This window comes from Montipora foliosa, chromosome 12 (genome assembly GCF_036669935.1).
Source record: "Montipora foliosa isolate CH-2021 chromosome 12, ASM3666993v2, whole genome shotgun sequence".
Classification (NCBI taxonomy): domain Eukaryota; kingdom Metazoa; phylum Cnidaria; class Anthozoa; order Scleractinia; family Acroporidae; genus Montipora; species Montipora foliosa.
The window spans coordinates 21012953-21034802 of record NC_090880.1 but is presented as its reverse complement, the minus strand read 5'-3'; the positions used below and the strand labels follow the sequence as shown (position 1 = coordinate 21034802).

Here is a 21850-nt window from a genome sequence, read left to right as displayed (position 1 = left end):
TTTTAGCTTTATTTTAAGTAAATTGCAACATCGCTTAAATTGAAATAACGTATCTAATTAACCTTTTAAGTCTGCTTGGTTTCAATGGAGTAATGTTGAAAATAAGTAGATACAATAACTTTTATCCATAATTAGAGACACAATTGTACGTATTCCAGTATGCTTTACATATAACTACGTTATTGCGGCAAAATATCACATTCATTGGGCATATCTTTCGCATTTTCTTATGGAGTGATGTCATGGTACATGTTAATTACTTTGCCCAAAATAGGTCAATGATTGACAGGCCATCCTACTCATGCTAGTGGCGCAAAAACGTAATCTCACCAGCTCTTTTAATTCACTTATTTACGGTGTCTCTGTTTGAAATGAACATGACAATTTTAAAAGGCGCTGCTCTCGACTTGGCAAAGTGCAACTGACGTCCGCCATTTTAAGTGTTTAGTCCGTGAAATCGTTTGACCTTTAAAGACCAGAGTTTTGGCTTTAATTAACTGTCATTTTGACTCCTCCCCTTTTCGCTAATTCACGAAGGAATTTCATTATGTTATTTGCTCTACAATTTAATATCATTGAAACACTTGCAACAAGACATACTAACACATGTATGGAAGTTTAAACTTGCCTTCTTTTTAACCAGATAAAAGCCTAAAATTCATGATAACATGGCAAAAAACATTTAAATGTTAAAGCAAGCACTTCTTGTGTTTGTTTTTCAAAGGAACTGTAAACGCTAACAAAAAAGTGGTATTTCCAATTTATGACCACAACCAGAATTTTCAGACAATCATAGACAAAAGACCACAAAAGGAGTTGGGAAGGTTATGTAAATGAACCACACCAGAGCTGTACTTCAACCCGCTTCTGTTAAAGCGCAAAAGAAAGTTTCACCTTCTCTTTTATAGCGCCCCTCCCCCCTATTCAATGTTGGAAGGTAACACAACAATTTCCCACTAAAACCATCCAGTTTTGTATATTATTAAATAGGGGGGAGGGGAGAGAAGCAATGAAGACGTCAAAAGTGCTGACCTTCCCAAGGGTTTTGTCCATGATTGTAGTTTAAATATCTTTGTAAGGGAAAAAAAACTTTTTGTTGTTAGAAATTTAAAGTGTTCTTTTTGTCTGTCTCGTAATACAAAGATTACAAAGATAAACTAGCTCCTTTGTTCAAGTCAAAAGTAGTGTACAGAGCAAACCGCTGGGATTGCAATAAAAACGCCGATTACGTGACAGAAAAACAGAACATTTTAAACCTCTAACAACAAATTGTCACAAATCTGCAATGGCTGATCGTGTTTTCTTAACCAACCATAGAATAAAGAGGAATCATTTAGAAATTTTAACAACTTGTAGATCAGACATGCATTGTAAAGCTAAAGAGTCTGTTTATCCGTGACCTAATATAAAGCCAGCCTTAAAGGAGAACGTTGGCAGTGAGAAACTTTCTCTATTATTACTTGTCGCTTTATGTCAATCAATTTTGTTACTTCCCAGTGCGTTCAGTTGTATTTTTGAATTTAAGTCTATCTGCAACTGAACAATAATCACTTCTGATGAAGTTTGTTGTAACATACGAAACGTTAAATTAATAAAAAGGTATGCAGTTCAAGCAAGTGTTTGTAACCGCTGTTTGTGTTTTATTCTTCTTGAAACTTAAATGGCCCAAGTCAAAGAATTTTTATGAAAAAAGGAACAGCTTCTCTTTCATTTTCGCTGTGGTTGTCGCCAGTTACATGATGTAAATTACGGTTATATGTTTAATACCTAACAGAATATGAAAACATCGTATAAGGAGCCTCGCTTGGGGAGTCTTGCAGTGCTATGGTCGTTGTCGTGGCAGCTTTATGCTGTAACGTGACCTTCAAATTGCGTAATCTGCACTGCGACTGCAAATGCTGGAAAAAGAATGTCGCTTTAGGTCGATTTCCTTGGGGTAAAATTTCTCCTCAGGTTGTTAGATCACAGTTTTTTAGGTTTAGTAGTTCGAAAGTACAAAATGGTTTCTATTGCATTTTTCAGCAACTGCATGTCCAACTATTGTTACACAAATCAACAGTTCATCAATCCAGATCTGTAGCTATAAATCATGATTATCTTCTTCGTCTTCTTCCATATAAACGTCGACGTTCTCATGCGGTTGGTTTGTGTATTCTGTGAGATGACACAAGTCGCTGAACTTTAGGCCATAAGGATGCACTCGCAAGTACTGTTCTCGCACGACTTCTTACAGTTGGAAACCATAAACTCGATGAGGGCTTTTGAGGCGGACAGTCTACTCATCCAATATATCTCAAGCCACCGACCGCTTCCCACTTCCGCACTTCAAGGCAGTTCTAGCTTCAACACACCAGTCTGATAATTAGCGCTTTGGAAGTGCTATTGGCAGCAGTCCATGTTTGGCGGTCACGGGTGTGTAACTACCACACACTTCTTGGCGCAGAATACGGCATACCGGCACTCATTGACATCCTGTGTTCCGTTATCAACGCTATACAGGGTACATAAAAACGATTCCAATCCCTTGCAGAGCTCTGGTGAAATCGAACAATCCTCTCCTAGATTCTGAATAATGCTTTGGAACTCTTTGTTCTTACCCACCAGTTTCAAAGGTTGAAGCTTTCCGATGCCTGCAAATGCACTTACTGAGTCACGGCCCTTAAAGGCATGTAATCCTGGAAGTGCCTTGCATGCGTCCTCTCCAATTGCATTAGACATCTTTCCTATATCGATGTATCTTGCAAGGTGCTGCGACACATATCGCTGGTAAAGCAGGACTGTGGTTGTATCTTCAGTAGAGACAACGATAGCCTTAAAAGGTGGTTTGGAAGCTGGACACTTTGTGTATTCAGCTTATAGCACGTGACTTAAAGTTCCAGAATTGCTTAATCCTTTGCCCAGCTGCAAGGTTCTTGTACGTTATCAAGTCTCCTTGACCTCTCTGTTCTGTTTCCACCGACTTAATTGAAACATTCATGCAAACATCAAACACGACATCTACACGTATACGAATGCTGCTACTTCTCTCTCGCAAAACTGTTGCCAGTGCCAGTCGCCAGTTGCCAGTCAGCAATTTACTAAAGGAAAAATGGTCTACTTTCAACTTCCGAACGAGCGCCATACCATCAATTAAGTACACCGCAGTTGGAATAGGCATCTGTTCCCTAGGTTGAACAAGCTTCTGTAGCTCCCTACCAAGCTGCACTTTATTTGTCTTGAGTGGTAATCCATTGCTTATGAAGCCGAGAAGGCTGGCGGGCGGCGCAGAGGATGCACTAAACCATCTTTCATTCGCAACTGACGACTTTCGGCGATTAATATCATTCGTTTATTAAATGAATTAACTGATTGGGAACTCGGAAAAATCCGAACGCCAGGTAGGATTAGAACCCACGACCCTCCGTTATCTAGTCGGATGCTCTAACCACTGAGCTACTGGAGACTCTATGGTTAGCAAGGGTGAAATGTGGGTCTTCGACTCCAGCTGCATCATGCAACTACAGAGTCAAATAACGACTGACAGCATAGCTCATAGCTGCATCTCGCAGTCACCTTAAAGCGTATCTAAGATGCGGCCAACCAACCACCCAAGTGAGCGAATGTGAGAACGATATTTTAATAACAATTTTTCCATGAGCGCGCGTTGAATATGTGATGGTGAATAGCCAACAAGGCGTGTAGCGCCGAGTTAGCTATAACCAGTCCCACATCCAACAAGCGCGAATGGAATAATTGTTTTATTAAATTCCTTAAACTTCAAAAATTTGGAAGTACGAAATACGAGCGAAAAAAGCGAGAAAATCCGAGCGAAATCGAGAAAACTTGATGAAGATGCGATTTTGTGTAATGCCTTGTGGTCAGACAGATGTAGGCTCATCACAAAAACATTTCTTGCCTTTTAGCGTACTTCTAAACGTCGGAATTGATCTAAACTTTCCACAAAAAAAGTTTCTTTTCTTTTTTGGTTTTATTCAAAGAGAAATCTCGCTTCCGGCGCAAAAAAATTTAGTTTAGCAACGCTTAGCGCAATCATTTACCATATAAGGTCAAACTAAAATATATGAGCTGATAACCGAGATTGAGTGATACCAATCAGAGTACGGGAAATGCGTTATCCGAGGTTGAGAATTTAATAAAATATAATATCATGCTGGCAAATAAATTCCTTTCTGCTCGAAGAATTATCTCATCGCCCTAGCTCTCAGCTACAATTTCTGTTTACCGCAGGTGAATGTGGCTTCTCAGACTCGAAACGTTTTCTCTTGATATTCTGTCTCAACGACTAGATATGCTGTGGCCAAGTCCCGCGGAATTTCTAGCGAAGCAACAGCGCTCCTTGAAAGGTTCGCAAGGGGGCTGGTCAGCATCGGCAAATCCGGTTAATCCTGCTTGCTTGCACATCCTTCTCACCTTTTTGGATTCTTGACTCCTTTAGTTCAGCATGATCATTGTTTCCTTGGGCATGGCCTACCATCTCGAGTAGCTCACAAAGAAACAAAGTGCACCTGGCTTTAAGCTGAATCCTCCCGTTCCTCCAGCAGTCTGAGTGTCTTTGCTTATTGTCTCCTCGACTGTCTGGTCTACGGGTGTCGGCCCAAAGGGATTTTCAGAGCTAATTAGTACAGAGAATCCCCTTGCCTCCATGAAGGCATGTACTTCCGGATGCTCATCTGGTAGGCTTCTCGTGTCGCTGTAGTGCACAAACATATACCTCGCGTAATAAATGTTGTCATAGGGAAAACACCACGGCAACATTTGACGAATGCATAGGAGGTGCAACAGCCAGTCCTTCTCCCTTGACGCGCGCCAGAATCATGTTCAACATTAACTCTACGAGGTCAATCTATAAGACCCAGAATGCGTCTCCATAAGAAAAAAAAAACAATATATGAAGGTCTTTTGGGAAGGAGATGAAAGTTGAAAGTCGATGTTGTCGTAATCGATGTTGAATTGACCTTGACCCTGCACAATCTTTTGTTTTGGTCTCGCACGGGTTCCCAAATTAGTCGCGCATAATTTAATCGAAGGATTTGATGGGTTTTCGTATCGAAATAAGGTGTGTTTTGTGCAGGGTCAAGGCCAAAAATACGGACAAAAACATCAAGCAAAGGGACTTGTCGAGTTTCATAACCATCTCCATGCATTAACTAGGCTGTAACTAACCAACTAGTCTTCCTCTGCCAGCTGGGATTTGTTATCTGTTAGGTCTACTGGTACTAATCGCTCTTCACAAGGAGACTTCCCTTCATCCGCCTTCCAAAGTTTTGTTTCGTAGTCTGGCCGCAAGTGATCTTTGTGTTGGTATCATTGTACAACCTTGTCAAGTTATATATGGCCTGGCGGTGGTGCACGAACGTTGGCAAATTTGTTATTTCGTGTATTTGCTGACTTACGGTATTGGTTCTGTTCTCTGTGGAGTGTCCTTGTGGACATTATCAGCAATAAGCGTGGATAGACTATTGGCTTTGTTGCTAGGGCTCAGGTATAAACAAATTGTAACTGTCAAGCGAGTATATGTAGCTGCGATCGCTGTCTGGATTTTCTCAATTCTTGTTGTTCCGATTCCCATATTGAGCTTCGCTGGGTGGGAAATTCTTGCAATTACTACTTCTTCTCTGTTTCTCGTGACATCCCTTTACTGTTACACGACGATCTTGCACAGGCTGCGTCGTCATCAAACTCAAGTTTGTGACAATGCTCAGGAACAAGCGGATCGTGCTACTCAAGTGGATATCACGCGCTACAGAAAGGTTGTCTGGAGTGCAGTTTGGGTCCAGTTAGCCTTAGGTTTGTGTTATTTGCCGTGTATTCTTTTGTCGCCATTCGCATATCGAGAACTGGAAAGACGAAAGTCGCCAGAGTTTTATCTTGCAGTGGAAAGCACAGTGGCTTTGATTTATTTTAATTCATCGTTAAACCCAATTCTGTACTGTTGGAAGACCAGAGAAAAGACTTGCTGTTCAGTATTAGAAGACATAATAATATTTGATTGAGAAGTTAGCGATCTAGTTGTCTATGTTGGGGGATTATTATTGCACTTTTTAAAAAGCGCTGTCAGGTTTGGGGTCAATATTTGAAAAATGTTGTTTAATTTATCAGAAACATCCGAATTTGGTGATAAATGATCAGTACAAGAAATCAAAGACTTATCCATGATCTCTTAAACAAAAAAAAAAAATGCCAATCACCCTTAGCCAAAAGTTGGTGATTGAAACATGGAGGGAAGATTCGACCATACTTGAAGTTGAGCTAGGCCTAATTTGCCTCGAACAGTTTCCTCTGATCAGCACTGATCTCATCTGTGAATTTCCTGTAGTATTCTCGACGAGCTTTATTTATCAAGCATGTCACATGTTTCCTCTAAGAAGTAAAGCTGGCCATCTTGAGCTTATCGTTCCTTCATTGGAGAGAGAAGATCTCGAGAGTGATTCAGTTTTCTTTTAAGAAGCAATAGACGGCATTACCTTTCTCAAGTTTTTAATGTGGCCCGGGTTCGATTCCCATACTCAGCGTCATATGTGGGTTGTGTTTGTTGGTTCTCTTCTCTGCACTGCTCCGAAGGGTTTTCTCCGGGTACTCCGGTTTTCCCCTCTGCTCAAAAACCAAAATTTGATTTGATTTGAGATAATTTCGTTAAAGTCCCCCCAATTAGTGCTCTTGTACTATTGACAATTAAATAAAATTATTATTATTATTATTGGTTTTATTGATATCTTCCCTTTCACAATTTTTGCAACATGGTGCGGGCTATGTCTAGGCATCAGTTTCTAAACTAAGTATATTTGTATCTCACTGTCTCAAACTCTTAACTGTAGAATTTCTTGATGACCTTGCAGTTTTGTGTGATGATCCATTTCTGGCAGTTGTTTAGGAGTTTGTTGGTTTCTTTGTTGTGGGCTAGGTCAGAAAGTTCTTTCTCTAGGGCGCTGTTGAAATTCTAATAATAATAATAATAATAATAATAATAATACTAATAATAATAATACTACTACTACTACTAATAATAATAATAATAATGATAATAATAATAATAATAATAATAATAATAATAATAATAATAATAATACAAAATGGGGTACAAAATATGCAAAGAGATGAAGGTCGTCAATAAGTTGCTGTTCATGGACGACTTCGAACTCTATGTAGAAAGCAAGGATCACCTGGACTCCCTAACTTGACAAAGTGTCAGAATATTATCTCAGGATATCAGAATGTCCTTTGGATCGGATAAATGTGTTGTTTTGGCGATGAAGAGGGGAAGGAAACAGCACAGCAGTGGGGTAGAATTACCGAGTGGCACCAGCAAAGGGAGGGCAGGTATCATGGAGTGGACCACATAAGAGCTTAAAAACCTGGATCGGAAGACAGGGAAGATTATGTCCATGAATGGGGCTCTCCTCTTCAGGTTGTACTTACCAAGGAAGGAAGGAAGGAAGGGGGAAGAGGTCTGATTAGTGTGGCAGAATGTGTTGAGACTAAAACTAGGTCCCTCCATGGATAGCTTGTTGAAAGTCAAGAGTGGATGCTAAAGGCTGCTTGGGAGGAGAAGGTGATCGCTAGGACGACAGAGTCTTAAGACGAGTGTAAGAAAAGGTTGAATGACGAAACGACGGTAGGAGATTGGAAGGACAAACCATTGCATGGTGCGTTTGTCAGGGATATAGAAGAAGCTGCCGTTGAAGAATCTTGGAGGTCACTGCGGAATGGATATTTGAAGAAAGAAACAGAAGGAATGATCTGCGCAGGTCAGGAACAGGCCCTGAGAACCAACTCAATCAAATGCTACATCAATAAGACAAATGACTCTCCCTTGTGACTGTGTGAAAAAAGCTCGGAGAGTGTGTGGCACGTTGTGAGCGGTTGTTCTAATTTAGCACAAAAGGAGTACAAAAAGCGCCACGATAACGTAGCATTAAGGGTCCACTGGGAGTTGAGTAAAAAATATGACCTTGAATGTGAAGAGAAATGGTATGAGCATCAGCCTCTACCAGTGATTGAGAATGATCAGGTGAAGCTTATGTGGGATGGTACTATCGTCACTGACAGACGCGTACCACACAACAGGCCGGACATAACTCTTGTTTTGAAAGATAAGCACCAGTGGCTACTGGTTGATGTTGATGTGCCGGATGACCGGAATATTGTGACGACTGAGGCTTGGAAGATTGAGCGATACCAGGACGGATACACCAGGTAGAAGTTGTAGTGGTGCCATTGCTTATAGGGGCCCTTGGAACAGTCTCGAAAGACTTTGCGAAGTGGAAGGAGTACCTGGGTATACCGGATATAACTCGCAGCACCCAGATGACGGCCTTGTTGGGAATAACACATATCCTCAGAAAGGTGCGGAGTCCCTAAGCTGCGGGAAGGAGCTGAGACGCATAGCATAGAACAACCATCAAGAATTGAAAGCTGGAGAGAATCTCATAAATAATAATAATAATAATAATAATAATAATAATAATAATAATAATAATAATAATAAATGGGCACTGAAGTAGGGCAGATTGGACCTCAGCCTACTACGGGGACGTGGACGACCCCGCCCACCAGAGTCCGAGGTGACACCTTTGGCAAGTGTTCGCAACCCCGCAGCCACCCCCGTCAGGGTTAAGACAAAATATCATGATATGACAAGCAGAAATACTAGATGTTCATGCCGCATCGGTCGTCGCGCGGATAAACAAGGGCCGCGGTCTCCAGCGAGGACCAAGGCGGGAATCGAAAAGTATGCTATTGGAACAAACTCTCCCCAAAACAAGGTACCAGAGGAGAACCACGCCGAGGATATACCTCAAAGAGGCCTTCTGACTACCAACACCGAAAACCCCCCTAAGAACACGAAAAAAGTGGACCCGGGATGAGTATAAAGAAATTATGGAGGCATACAACACCTCCACTATTAGACCATCAGAAACAAACACAACCGTTGAGACCTATAACATCTGGAGAAGACAAAACCCTACTAAACGGACATACCTTGATGCAAACAAACTAGCTAATGTAAGAAGAGATAAAGATTCCAAGATCGAAATCGCAAGGATGTGGGGAATGAGAACAGAGACTGTGCCGGTTATTGTTGGTGCGCTGGGACTTATTGGAGAGGGAATGGACCAGAACTTAGGAAAGATCCCTGGAACCAGCAACATTAATGAGTTGTAAAAGAGCGTCCTCCTAGGAACGGCGCACATACTGAGAAGTTCTCTGTCCATCAAATAAAAAAGTCCCTTTGTACCTCAGTACCAGGGATATATTGACCCGGTTCAAGGAGACTGAAAGAAGCAATTAATAGCACTGTAAATAATAATAATAATAATAATAATAATAATAATAATAATAATAATAACAATTATAATTATAATAATAATTATTATTAGTATTTTATTATTTTATTATCATTAGAAGAAAATTAATCAAAAATATTTGTAAAAAGCTTTAAAATACAAAGCAATGTGTGACGTTTTTTTTTCCAAATTGAAGATTAATTATCTATGAAAAATGCATGGTTACACCAAATTTTCTTTTTGGATACCAAGAGCATTTGCTAAGTTCATCTTTTTCCGCATAGTTTTGAACCGCGCAGAAATATCCCTGTATTAATAAGCAGCACCGATAGGAAATCCGAGTATCTCGAGATGCGCAGAACGTATGCGCCATAACAATAGTAGGCACCGTCCTTAATCAATTGCGAAGGGAGGTTAGCACATGGACGTAAATGCCCCATATAGACCTCCTTGATAATAGCGGCCAAATGAAATAGTCGTTTGTTTTAATGCCAATAAGCCTTTCTAGCCTCGCTACGACCAGCAAGTTTCGAATTCAAAAGATTATTTGTTTCAAAATGAAGGCAGTAGGTCTAATTAACATGAGTACAAAATAATGTAAAGGAGGTCGTCATTTATGAAAGTAGTCCATTGAAACACGGGAGTACCCTGTCTGTCCTGCGGGCGTTACACATTGACCTATCTTATCACCAAGATATGTCTTGAGAAAGGTAAAGCATGGTCGAATAAACTACCTATTATCGATATTGATTTTTGCTGTTAATATCTGCGGTTTCACTGCGGTTTCACGTGATATTTCAAAATTTTCCTCTCAAAACTAAAAAAAAAAATGGAAAGAATCCGAATATCATACATTCCTCTGAAAATCTGTGGTCACATTTACCACAAGATGAATTCAAGACCGAAGGGCAATTTCGCATTAATCATCCATCGCGAAGCATTCATTTGAAGCCATTACATGCATTTTAGAAAACCGATGTGAGCAAAGATGGATAAATTACACATGTTCGGCTCAAAGGCAAATTTGCATACATAAAAGAAACGTTCATAGAGTTATTTTGACGAAATATATATATTTTTTCCATTGCCCACGTCTGACCGATGTTCACGGTCGGGTAAGTATCTGCTCTGTGCGTGCATGCCGGACAACATGACGGCACTGCGGACAAAGGCCGGGCTCCACAGGTCTACTGCGTGAGGACCTCAAAGGGACTAAAACTATTTCTTTACAAGAGAGTCTCGATGGGGTTTATTATAACCGTTAAGCAAGAAACGTCAAAAAAGGTTAACCATTAGGCGTGAAAATGACAAAAATAACCCTTAGTGGTGAAAAAAAAAAAAAAGCATTTAGAGTGATTTTTTGTTATTTTTGTTAAGTGGAATTGGTAGTATTTCGGTGATTTATAAACTTGAGAGCACTCGACATTCCGTCCCGCTAGGCTTGTTTGTCAAGACAAAACAATTTCCAAATAACCGCCCAGTTGGAGGTTTTGACAAAAATGTTAGGAAGCATTTATTTCATTCCGCGCAAGGATGAACTTATTCTTCTACCCTTTGATTTTGCCATAACGCTATAGTATAAAGAGAAAAAAGCCTGGGCTTAAATTTTAGTAATATGAAATTTAAGGATTTTTTGGTTCAGTTACGCCTTCAATTTTATGTCTTTTAAATGTTTGACACACCAATTTTTTAGCGGCGTATTAAGATTTATGGTATTTCAATCATTATTTCTTCACTCTTACCATGGCGTTACTGAGACGACGACGAAATGTCGAGTAAAATTTCAATCATTTTTTGTAAACAATTTCATACCCTTTTCCGTGTGTGTATTTTTTTTTAAGATGGACAATTTTTCTCTTTGAACTAACAACAACAATAGCAATGATAATGATATTTGCCTTGCTAAGTGGCCTTTATTGCAGTCAGAAACTGCCAAAAAATTTCTAAGGGTGCTGCATGCCTGCTCGGCCCCAGCACACGACTTCGGAAGACAGCACCACAGCCAGATGGAATAAGCAATTTTGCTGAGGAAGGAAAACCGGAGTAGCCAGACAAAAACTCTCGAAGTAAGATTTTGATCAACAAATCTCCGCCCACGTACGGGCTCGGGATTTGATTCCCGATTCGCAGAGGTGGAAGGCAAGAGCGTTACCACACTGCCATCTTTACTTTTTCATTTAGAGAATGCTAGCGGTTGAGACAAAGCCGATTGTGCCTTTTTACCCGTGACCAAGCTCTTCAAAATCGTGCTATGAAAAGAAACATATTTACATGTTACTTCATGCATGCATTGGTCTTGAATTGAAAGTTAAGAACATTCGTGCGTTGCAACATATTAACAATATGGCTAATGCTATGGTCGTAAACGTAGAAGACCCCAGTGGCTACATCGATGCTAATTCATCTAAAACAGAGTTCAAGGAAGACATTCACTTGAACAGTAAAACAGCCACTCGAAGAAAAACCTGTATTGAGTATATTTCCTCGTTTGCATCGAGCGTTTGGTTCATTACACAATGCATTTTATGCCATGTACTGATGCTCGTTTTCACTCTTCCTATGGTTCCGTTTATGGTGCTGTTTTACTTGCTGAAGACAGCCGAGAGAGTGATAGTTACTAAAACCTCGAATAAAATGCCATTAGCTCCCATGGACGCAATGTGGGTTACGAAAACTGGAGAAGAACAAATGCTTATCAATACCCTGATTTGCTTCGAAAACAAAGGCACTTTCGAAGAAGGGTTGCAAAGGATCCGCGATGCTATTGTAGAACGTTTAGTGGACGCAAAGAGAGATTTAGGAGCGCCATTATATCCCCGAGTACGTTGCCTTATTCGACCTGGTTATTTCCAGTACTTCTTCGAGGAAGACCAATCCTTTGCAATCGACAATCACGTCTTTCCATGGAAGGGAAAGATTCCTAGCTCTAAAGACGAATTAGCAGCGATTGCTTCGGCGCTCATCAACGAGCCTCTTCCCGAAGGGCAATCTCCGTGGTGTTGTTGTTGTATCCCAACAAAGTTTGATAACAATGATTTTGCAGTATTGTTTAGGGTACATCATGCCATTGCTGACGGAGTTTCTTTAATAAGATTCCTAATTCATCAACTTCCAGATAAAGCTACAATTCAAAGAGGCCTTCAAAACTATTCATCCTCGGGAAGGTTTTTCCTGCTGCTCAAAGCGGCGTTCATTGCACCTCGACATCTATTTAAGCTGCAATTCAAGTCCGCTGACAGCAACCTTCTGCACGGGCCTGAACTCAGTGGGGAAAGAAAGATTGCTTGGAATGAGCCAATTGACCTGAAGTTGATTAAAGACATCAAGAATGCTACCGGCACTACTGTCAATGATGTGTTGATGACCTGCCTCTCCCTCGCACTAAGAAGATACTTCCAGAGAAAAGGCGTTGAAAATCCAGATGACTTCTCCGCAATTGTTCCTGTAGACGTTAGAGCATCAGCCACATCACAAAAACTTGACTTGGAAAACAGGTTCTCTTTCGTTTTCCCTAAACTGCCTGTAGCTACCGAAGGTGTTTTCAATCAGTTATACGAAACAAAAGCCCGTATGGACAAAGCTAAAATTTCTGGCGCACCATTAGCGTCCTCTAAAATCACTGCGTTTTCCGCAGCAGTGAGTCCACAGTTTATGAATGACAACTTCAACTCCATGGTGAGCCGAAAACTTAGTGGTGTTGTTTCGAATGTTCGTGGTCCGCAGGAAATGCTTTCTGTGAGAGGCAGTCGAGTGAAATTTTTGGTATTTTGGCCTCCGCAGAAGGAAAACACTGGTGTTTTAGTATCGATTTTCACCTACTCAGGAAAAGTTTTTGTTGGAATTCAAGGAAACACAACTGTGCTTCCGGATCCCGAAGTCCTTGTACAAGAGTTTGGCAATTCTGTCTGGGAGATGACCAAATGTACTCTCCAAACTACAGGCTTCGTCAACGGGGGTTATGAAATAATTTGAATCTTTAAGAAGGAGGCTGAAATGCTAACATTCAGAGATGAACAAAAGGTAGAGTGTTTGAACTACAGACATAATTGTTGAGAATCGCGACTGAGCTTAAATCTTAAGTCTTTTGGAAACTTTGGAACCTCTCTTCATGCTGACTGGCACGCTTACAAAAAGGCCGTTCAAAAAACGAATTAGGAAATTTCTGCTCACAGTTCGGACTTGAGGATGCTTATGTTGATGCCTAGTCACTGATAACAAACTGAATAACCATTACTATCGTACCCTATAGTTCTGTATTATTCTATTTATTTATTCACTTATTATTATTATTATTATTATTATTATTTTCTTCTTTTTTAAAAAAAATCACCGATTTTAATAATATTGCAATAATTATGCAACGTTTTTTCGGTCTTTCTATTGTGTAATGGTTGAATGCGTATTGTGAGGTTTTATTTTGTCTTAATATTGTTTCTAGATTACACTGCACGCCACGATTAGCATTGCCATAAGCGTGCATTGTTCATTGTAAAATTTATCTGTAGTTTTTGAAAATAAACTTGAACTTGAAACTTGACACGGTCTGCCTCTTCCTTCCATCTCAATGTTGATGTGAAAGATTAGGTGACTGAACTGCGTGCGATAAACAACATTTAGCGGGACATGGAACTCACGAGATGGGAATAGAGGATGTTGGCATGAAGTGTACCAACTAACTATGCCAGACTGTAGCTGATATCATACATAGCTCCAATTTCCGTACTGTTTGTGTCATATCGATCCTTAAAATTCCAATATTGCTTTTCTGAAATCATGAGACAAACCAATGTGAGAGCGCGATCCACTCAAGGATCCATTTAAAGTTGTTTAAAAGCCACGGAAACACTTAATAATACTACAGTTTTATGCCTCAAGAAATTTTTTGAGGATACAAGGTATGTTTCCTAAAAGTTCAGTTATAGCTTTCGATAACCCCTTCGAGGAAGAAACGGTTTTAAGGGAATTCATGACATCCCTACACCCGAAATTTTGCTGAAAAATTATTTCTATTTAGCCAGAGGTGCTTCCAAAGGTGTTTGCAGACAAGGCGCACACGTGCATGGTGTGTGGTTTGTCAGGCACTTTGGCGGCTTTAAAAACAAGAACACAAGAAAACAAGAAAATCTTTGAACTCTTCTGTCAACAGTTTTGATATGATCCCCTGTTATTCCACGAATGAACGTTCGGCATGGGATGGGAAATAGCAAACAAGACGCCTACCGCCGAGTTGGCTTTAACCAGGCTCACATCCGACAGGCGATGAGGCAATATTTTCTAAATTTTCATTAAATTCTGAACGCGTGGACACTTGGAAATAAAACAAATTGGCAACACTTGACGCATCAAGTTTGCATATGAAGTCATATACTGTATATGAACTGATAGCCGAGATTGAGGGATTAAATCAGAAAACTGGAAACGCAATATCCGACATGGAAAATTTAGTAATTCTAATATTCCTAAGTAGTATTCGATTAGTGCCGTTTGTCCATTTGATCATTCAAATCGTCACGGCTTTTACTGTATGCAATAGACGAGTTCACGCTCTTGAGTGCATCAAGGGTAATCAGGGCAAAATGGAGAGAAATTCAAAGGTTTTGTGGAAGTTCAAAACTATGAAAATTATTCATGATATTCAATTTGGGGTTTTTTAATTTTCCAAAACAGAAGATATGCGCTCAAAGGTGCGGCAAAACAAAGTTGGAGAGAAGTCTCTGAATGTATGGAGAATCCTAAAGAATAGATACCGGCGTCCAGTTCATCTCAATTGTACATGAACTTATTTGATTTATGAAGGCGGAAGTCTATATAGTAGAGTGTACAGTATATTTTGCTCTGAATTTCCATACAAACCTTTGAATTTCCCGCCTGATTTTCTGTGTCCTTTCACTGATGTTCTTTAGATCAATTGCAATCAGCATTTGAAGCAATTTCGACAAAGGCTGGATTCATATTATTCACCCATGTGGATCTTGTTAAGATTACGTAACTAGGTCAAAGACGAGTTCATTTTTGCTGAAAATATATTTTTTACTTAGCCAGAGCTGCGTGCTTCCATTTTTGCAAAGGTGTTTGTAGACAAGGCGTACATCTAGTCCATAGTCCGAGGTTTGTCCAGCCAGGGGCACCCAACGAGAATATAGTTCAAAACCACTTAAACATGGCATTGTTAAACGTATTTTAGTATTTAAACGGTAGATGTAGGCATATTTTTATCCCCTAGAAATTTTTTCATCTGTTCGGATTTCCTAGCTGAAAGTCTAGTGATCCGAAAATTATAGGGATCAAAACTTACCTTTTCGAAAATTTCAGCCAGGAAAAGGCTCCCGAAAATTCTAGGTGGCCTTTTTTAGGGTAAATATCCGTTTAAAATGGGTAATTATACCAGTTTGTAGATGTTCGAAAATCCTAGGAGAGGCAGGCAAGCAAGAAATGTTACAACAGACGTTCCGAAAATTTTAGTTCTCAAATCGTGTTCCGAACAGATATTTTCCCGAAAATTGCCGTTGGGTGCCCCTGTCAAGCGCCTTGGAGTCTGTATAAACAGTGAAAGAAGAAGATTTTTGCTCTCTTCTGTCAATGGTTTTGATATATCACTCTAATATTGGTCGATATTTCTAATAAGTATTCGATTCCTGTCCCGTTATCCACTTGTTTTCAAGTTGTAACGGTTTTTACTGTATGCAACAGGAGAATTGTGATGTTTTCTTCTTACTGTGATTTTTCATTGATAGTGTTTAGTTCAATTGTAATCAGAAGCAATTTCGACGTAGGCTGGATTCAAAATAATTACTTATCCATGTGAATCTTGTTAAGATTACGTAACTGGGACCATAAGAAGAACTCATATGCCTTTTGTTAAAGACAAATAGAACTGACAAAGGCTTCAGGAAAGACTTCTTGTTTACTGCTTGGCTAAAATTACATGGTTATAGACTTGAAGTCAGCGATATGTGATGTACTTTAAAACTGTGCTCTAAAGGTGAAATATGTAAGGGTTATTCCCGATATTCTACTTATACAAGGAATACATAATAGCTCCCATTTAAACCGGTTGTAATCTCAAGTGAGAATGTCACAGCAATGAATGTTGGCTTCAAGATAGCAATTTTAAGCCGCAAAATAATTTTTTACATAGTTTTATGGATGTATGCACTTTCGGTTCTAATTTGTACATAAAATTTGGTCTAAATTATTTACCAATCCATCAGGAAAGATCATGCGTGAAGCAACGGCTACACTAGCGATTTTTTGCTCGCGCCGGTGATGCGAAATTCATTCAAGTTCTCGCGATTTTTTTTCTGTGATTTTTTCAGCTGTCGCGTCGCGTGTCCATGGGTGGCTACACATGCGATTTTCATCACGCGCTGGTAACGTGACAAAATTTGAAAAAGTCGCTTCACCGGCGCAAGCAAAAAATCGCCCTTGTAGCCGCGGCTTAACAATATTGATTTATTTTTGAACCGGATAAACAATTCAAAGACTGAGAGTGATATCTATTCCAAATATCGCATGCCCCTAAACAACAAAGATTTGTTATGATAAAATTGAAAACCGCAAATACAAGAGACGCAAAAATGCATATGATTTCATGGTAGTCATTCAGTTAAACAAAAACGAATTGTGTTAAAACAAAATTGTAACGGCCGATATAAGGCACGCAAAAAACGGCTTTAATTTCACGGTGGTACCCCACAGCCACGGCCACACGTTTACAGAAAACAAGTTTCTTACATCCTTACTAAATCAGAGTTCTCTATATTTGCTCTGTGTTTCGCGTTTGCCCTTAATTGTCCAGTTTTTTGGTAGAACGGTAACAATAAGCGGAAAGAGGCCCTATTCTCGAAACGAACTAAAAACAGAGGTTAACTATCAATAGAGTTATTTCAGTAGAGTTATGACTTAGAGTTAGAGTTAACGACTGCCAAAATCCTGAATACAAGGTTTTGGAAACTTAACTCTAACTCTACGACATAACTCTACGAAAATAACTCTAAGAATAGCTGTCCCCCTGAAAACACAAAACAAAATAAGTAATTGTTGTGCTGTGGAGCGAGAAGTTATTCGACATCTAGGGCTGTTTCTTTCATGTTAAATTTATATGTTGTGCTATTAATTAAAACACTTCACGATAGCGGCCATGTTGTTTTTCAAATTGTCATGCAAATTAGACATGTGATATGCTGGGGGGCAAATATTGGAAAAAGGGCAAATTGCCGAAAATCGGCTCGCAGAAATATTGAAATAACATTGCTAAGAGTACATTTTAGAATTTAGAATTAAGTACCTTTTATAATAATTTTATAGCTTTTGATTGCCTTTGACATTTTGACTTTCTACTTCGTTATCTGTTCATTTTTCACTAAAAAAAACATCGAAGTAACTTGCGGAATCATTCTATTTTACTACTTAGGTTATAAACATTTAATGAACGTGAAACAAATCAGCTGTGTGGCTAAGATGTTCGTTATAACCTCTCAAACTTGTGTTGTTTGCCCCCTCAGAAGTGAGTAGCTAATTTGCGTGAAAATAGCTAGCAAATCCAACATGGCGGCCATCGTGAATAAGGTCTATTCTTTGATGGCACTCACGTGATAAGACGGCCATGTTGGTGCCAAAACAATAGGAAAATGTAGCTCAAGTTTTGCATAATAATAGAATCAAATTCTGTATTGTTCTTTCCACCAACATGGCCGCCGTGACGTCAGTGTGCAATCAAAGAATATGGCGGGTATGAAAAATTCGCTCGGCCATGAAAACACAAAACAAATAAATAATTGTCGTGTGGTGGAACAAGAAGTTCTTCGACGCTTGCTGTGTTCAGTACATCAACAATGTAAATACTCTTCGTTGTCTTTGATTTAGCTCTTTTGTTTTACTTAAAAACCCAATTTACAGAACTTTCGGCAATATGCATGGCGGATATGATCAAAACTTCGCTCGGCCCTGCGGCCCGTTTTTCTACCGTCTCGGAACTCTTCGGGCCTTTTACCGCTGTTATATTTTCCTCTCGTAGATGTTTCTCACGAAATAATCCTTACGTAGAACCGCTGACTTTCAAAATCGTTTGCGTGGCTGCAAAAAAGACTGCCCACAAACGAGTGAAAGGGAGTTGTCGATAACAAATAGGCCGCGTTGGTCATCGACAGCTAAAGTAGTTTTTGGTTTGAAAGGAAAAGTACTTTGGTTGTCGACGGCTTGATTTGTAGTTGATAACTTTATTCACACACGCGATGTTTTGCAATCGATAACGTTTTGTTAGCGACAACTTAAAGTTGTCCATAACAACTTGCATTGCTTCGTCTGTGGACTCCCTTAAAAGCCAGCAAAAGCATGGCTAACGCTAACCAGCATCAAGGAGGCTCGAAAGTGTTTTCAGATCAGCGCGCGCGCGTAAGCCACACACGCAATTCTATAAGCCGCTCGCGTCAGCTCCATGATTTAAGATGGGTCACCAGAAATAAACAAATACCACTAATTTCGTCCACCTTTCTTCCTATATATATGGAATATAAATAGACATCTATTCACGAAAACTTCGAAAATTGTACTCAAACGGTTTCATCATAATTGGTCAGCGGCGTCAGTAATGGCAGCCACATGTTTTTCTTGTCTCTTGTAATTGTTTGTATTTCGTCTCCCAGTGGCTTGTATTGTAAAATGTGGCCGAGTACTTTGGTAACGTTCTACCAATTCCACATGTGGACTCAGTTCTTATTTTCAAGTGACAACTGGCGTATACGAACTGGTGTTCGGACCCTTGATTGGTATGTGGTATGACCAGGAACCCATGATCAGGAGCCTACAACTCTACTGTGTTCGTGTAACGGCGTTTTCACAGAGTGATTTATTTTTAGATTGAATTTCCGGCGAATGAGACTCCTACAGGAGCCCAATTACAAGAAATTAAGCTGACGTCATAGGGTCACCGAGCCGGAACTGCCTTTGTTTTTTCCGGAAAAGATAGTCTAAAAATAGATCGGTCTGTAAAAATGCCGTTACATAGGCCCAGTATGGGAGCTGTAGGCTCCGGGTCATGGGTTCCTGGTATGACTCTATTAGCCGACATGTTGGACCAACGTGCGATGCTCGAATCACCTACCCTGCATCAACTCTCAAGTCCATACGTAATTGCACACAGACGTCTTGCCTTCCTGATGATGTCTGGTCGTTTTTGAAGGAGCTCGGGATCTGTAAACCGAGCCGTTCTTAACGGAAACGGAAATCTACAGCATCGAAAAAGAATACAATTAAAACAACAGGCGGTCTCGGCGATCCAACGAAAATCTACCCAGCTCTCCCGGTTACCGTAATGGCCAATGTCCGCTCACTTCCTCCATCGTTACATCCGCCTTCTAAAGTTTTGATTCGAAATCTGGCGGCAACGGATCTTTGTGTTGGTATAACGCGTTTTACAACCAGTTCAAATTCCTCTCTTCCTGATTTTGTTGTATCAATTGCCCCAAATGTGTCACTGCACCTATGCCGTGAGTCGTTCTGCAAGCACCATTCTGTGTGGAGTATCAATGTTGACAACAACCGCCGTCAGTGTGGACATGCAGATAGACTTCTTTCTCTGTTTTTAGGACTCAGGTACAGACAAGTTGTAACCCTCAGACGAACATATGGAACTGTGATCGCGTTTTGGGCTTGCTCAATCTTCACGTCAGCCACTTCGCATTGGGACTTCGCTGTATGTCTTGTTTTGGTGATTTCTTCGACGTCATTGTGTCTTGTGACATCCATTTCCTGTTACTCGAAGATTTTCCTCACCCTGCGTCATTATCAAAATCAATCAAGTTTGGGACTACGCCCAGGAACGAGCGAATCAAACAATTCCACTGAGTATAAAACGACACAGAAAGACAGTGTACAGTGGAATATGCGAACAGTTGGCATTAGTTTCGTGTTATTTCCTTTTTGTTGGTGTCGCCATTCGTATATCCGAGTCGAGAGATGCGAAGAAGACAGACGGCAGCTTTTTAAAATTATCTAATGGTGAAAGGCACAGTGACTTTGCTTCATTTTAATTCATTTCTTAACCCCATTCTTTACTTCTGGAAGATCAAAGAAGTGAGACAACCTGTGAAGGACACCTTAAAGCGGTTTTTTTTTGTTCTTTAAGCCAACAGCACACCTATGGATCAGTTGGTTGAGCACCGGGCTGCCGTGCAGGAGATCGCGAGTTCGACTCCGGCAACACTCAGTGTCTTCAAATACTGAGGAGAATGAGATGCCTTTGTAATGACATATGCAAATGATTAGACTGTCTGGTCTTCTCGGATAACGACGGTGAACTGTACGCCCTGTTTCACAACCCCTCAATGCTCATCCCCCTGTGGGACGTAAAAGAACCCACACACTTTTCGCAAAAAGTAGAGCATGGAGTTTCCGGTGTTGTGGTCTGTCCTCTCTCGAGTATCATGGTTGGGAGTGCAAATTATCGGAGAAACTTCTGCTACATCAAGCTACTCTAAAATCCGAGGGTAAATATAGACATGATATGATCAGTAATATTTAGGAAAAGGCAAGGAGAATATTACAGTCTCGGCCGGAAGTCAGTAAAACAACAAACATTGTTTTAGTCCGTGGGTGGAATTTACACCTTCAGAGTAAGGTAGTTAAGCATCGTGGCGCTCGATAGACAGATCTTCGGAAGATGACAACCCTACAATTCATCGGCGCCATGGGAGATTTTGCAGAAACACAAGCTCTCATCATTATTTAAGGATAGTGCTGTAAAGTCCATTCATACAGGGAAAGGCCCCGCGGAGTTCCAGAAAATGCTCCATCTTCCATGTAATTTAAGCAACAACCGCAAGATGGAGTCTATCTATCAAAAGTACTCCCTCTTCGGACGCGTCCAGCAAAGGATTTCCACCAATCCCGACTCCGAAAAGGGTTTTCATCTTAGCGTTGGTCTCATTTTCCCGCTTTACATTCTAAAGAATCTTAACTCTTCTACTTTCCTTGAATCCTCTTCCCGACAAAACGTTTCTATACAAGTAACTCTTCTTTACACTTTCCTTATTTTTAAAATATTAGCCTTCCTACAGCAATTGTTTTGGCTGTCATTGGCAAAGCTTATAAAACGAAAGTGTTTGAAAAGGTATTTAAACTTTCTTACTTAAACTTGAGTAACAATGAGAAGGGAAAATCATGGATAGACTTTCGTATTAAACGTAACGTTGAATCCTAAATAAAAAGGTACCTCCAACTTTCAACAGTTTATGAGCACGTTAAACCTGAAATTTTTCCTGTGTGATGGTAGTTGTGGGGAGTAGGGACTTAGCCCACCCCCCATAAGAATAAGTGTTTTTGTTAAGTTAGTTATACGTGATGGGTCACGAACCACGAGGTTGAAAAACGAAAAAGTTGAGCAAGCGAATCTATGGCTGTTTTTCGTTTGTTTTCCGAAAAACAAAGTTAACATTTTGGCGACCCTGCCAGGACACAGTCACTCGGGAGAAGTTTGCCCGAATGTAATGATGAGAAAACGAAATCTGTATTCATTGGAGTGTTGTTATTTTTACGAATGATTCTACTGGTTGGACAACAATAATTTT

The 21850-nt window shown here is 40.1% G+C and overlaps 1 protein-coding gene across 1 annotated transcript; it reads left to right on the top strand.

Annotated features, from left to right (window-relative positions):
- Positions 1-11627: 11627 nt before the first annotated feature.
- On the top strand, positions 11628-13256 carry LOC137980978 (putative diacyglycerol O-acyltransferase MT1468). Its single transcript, XM_068828358.1, has one exon. The coding sequence runs from the start codon at positions 11628-11630 to the stop codon at positions 13254-13256; it is 1629 nt and encodes a 542-aa protein (XP_068684459.1).
- Positions 13257-21850: the final 8594 nt, after the last annotated feature.

Bases quoted from the DNA above. Each gene is read 5' to 3' on its own strand.
- LOC137980978 (XM_068828358.1), top strand. From the start codon at position 11,628: ATGGCTAATGCTATGGTCGTAAACGTAGAAGACCCCAGTGGCTACATC.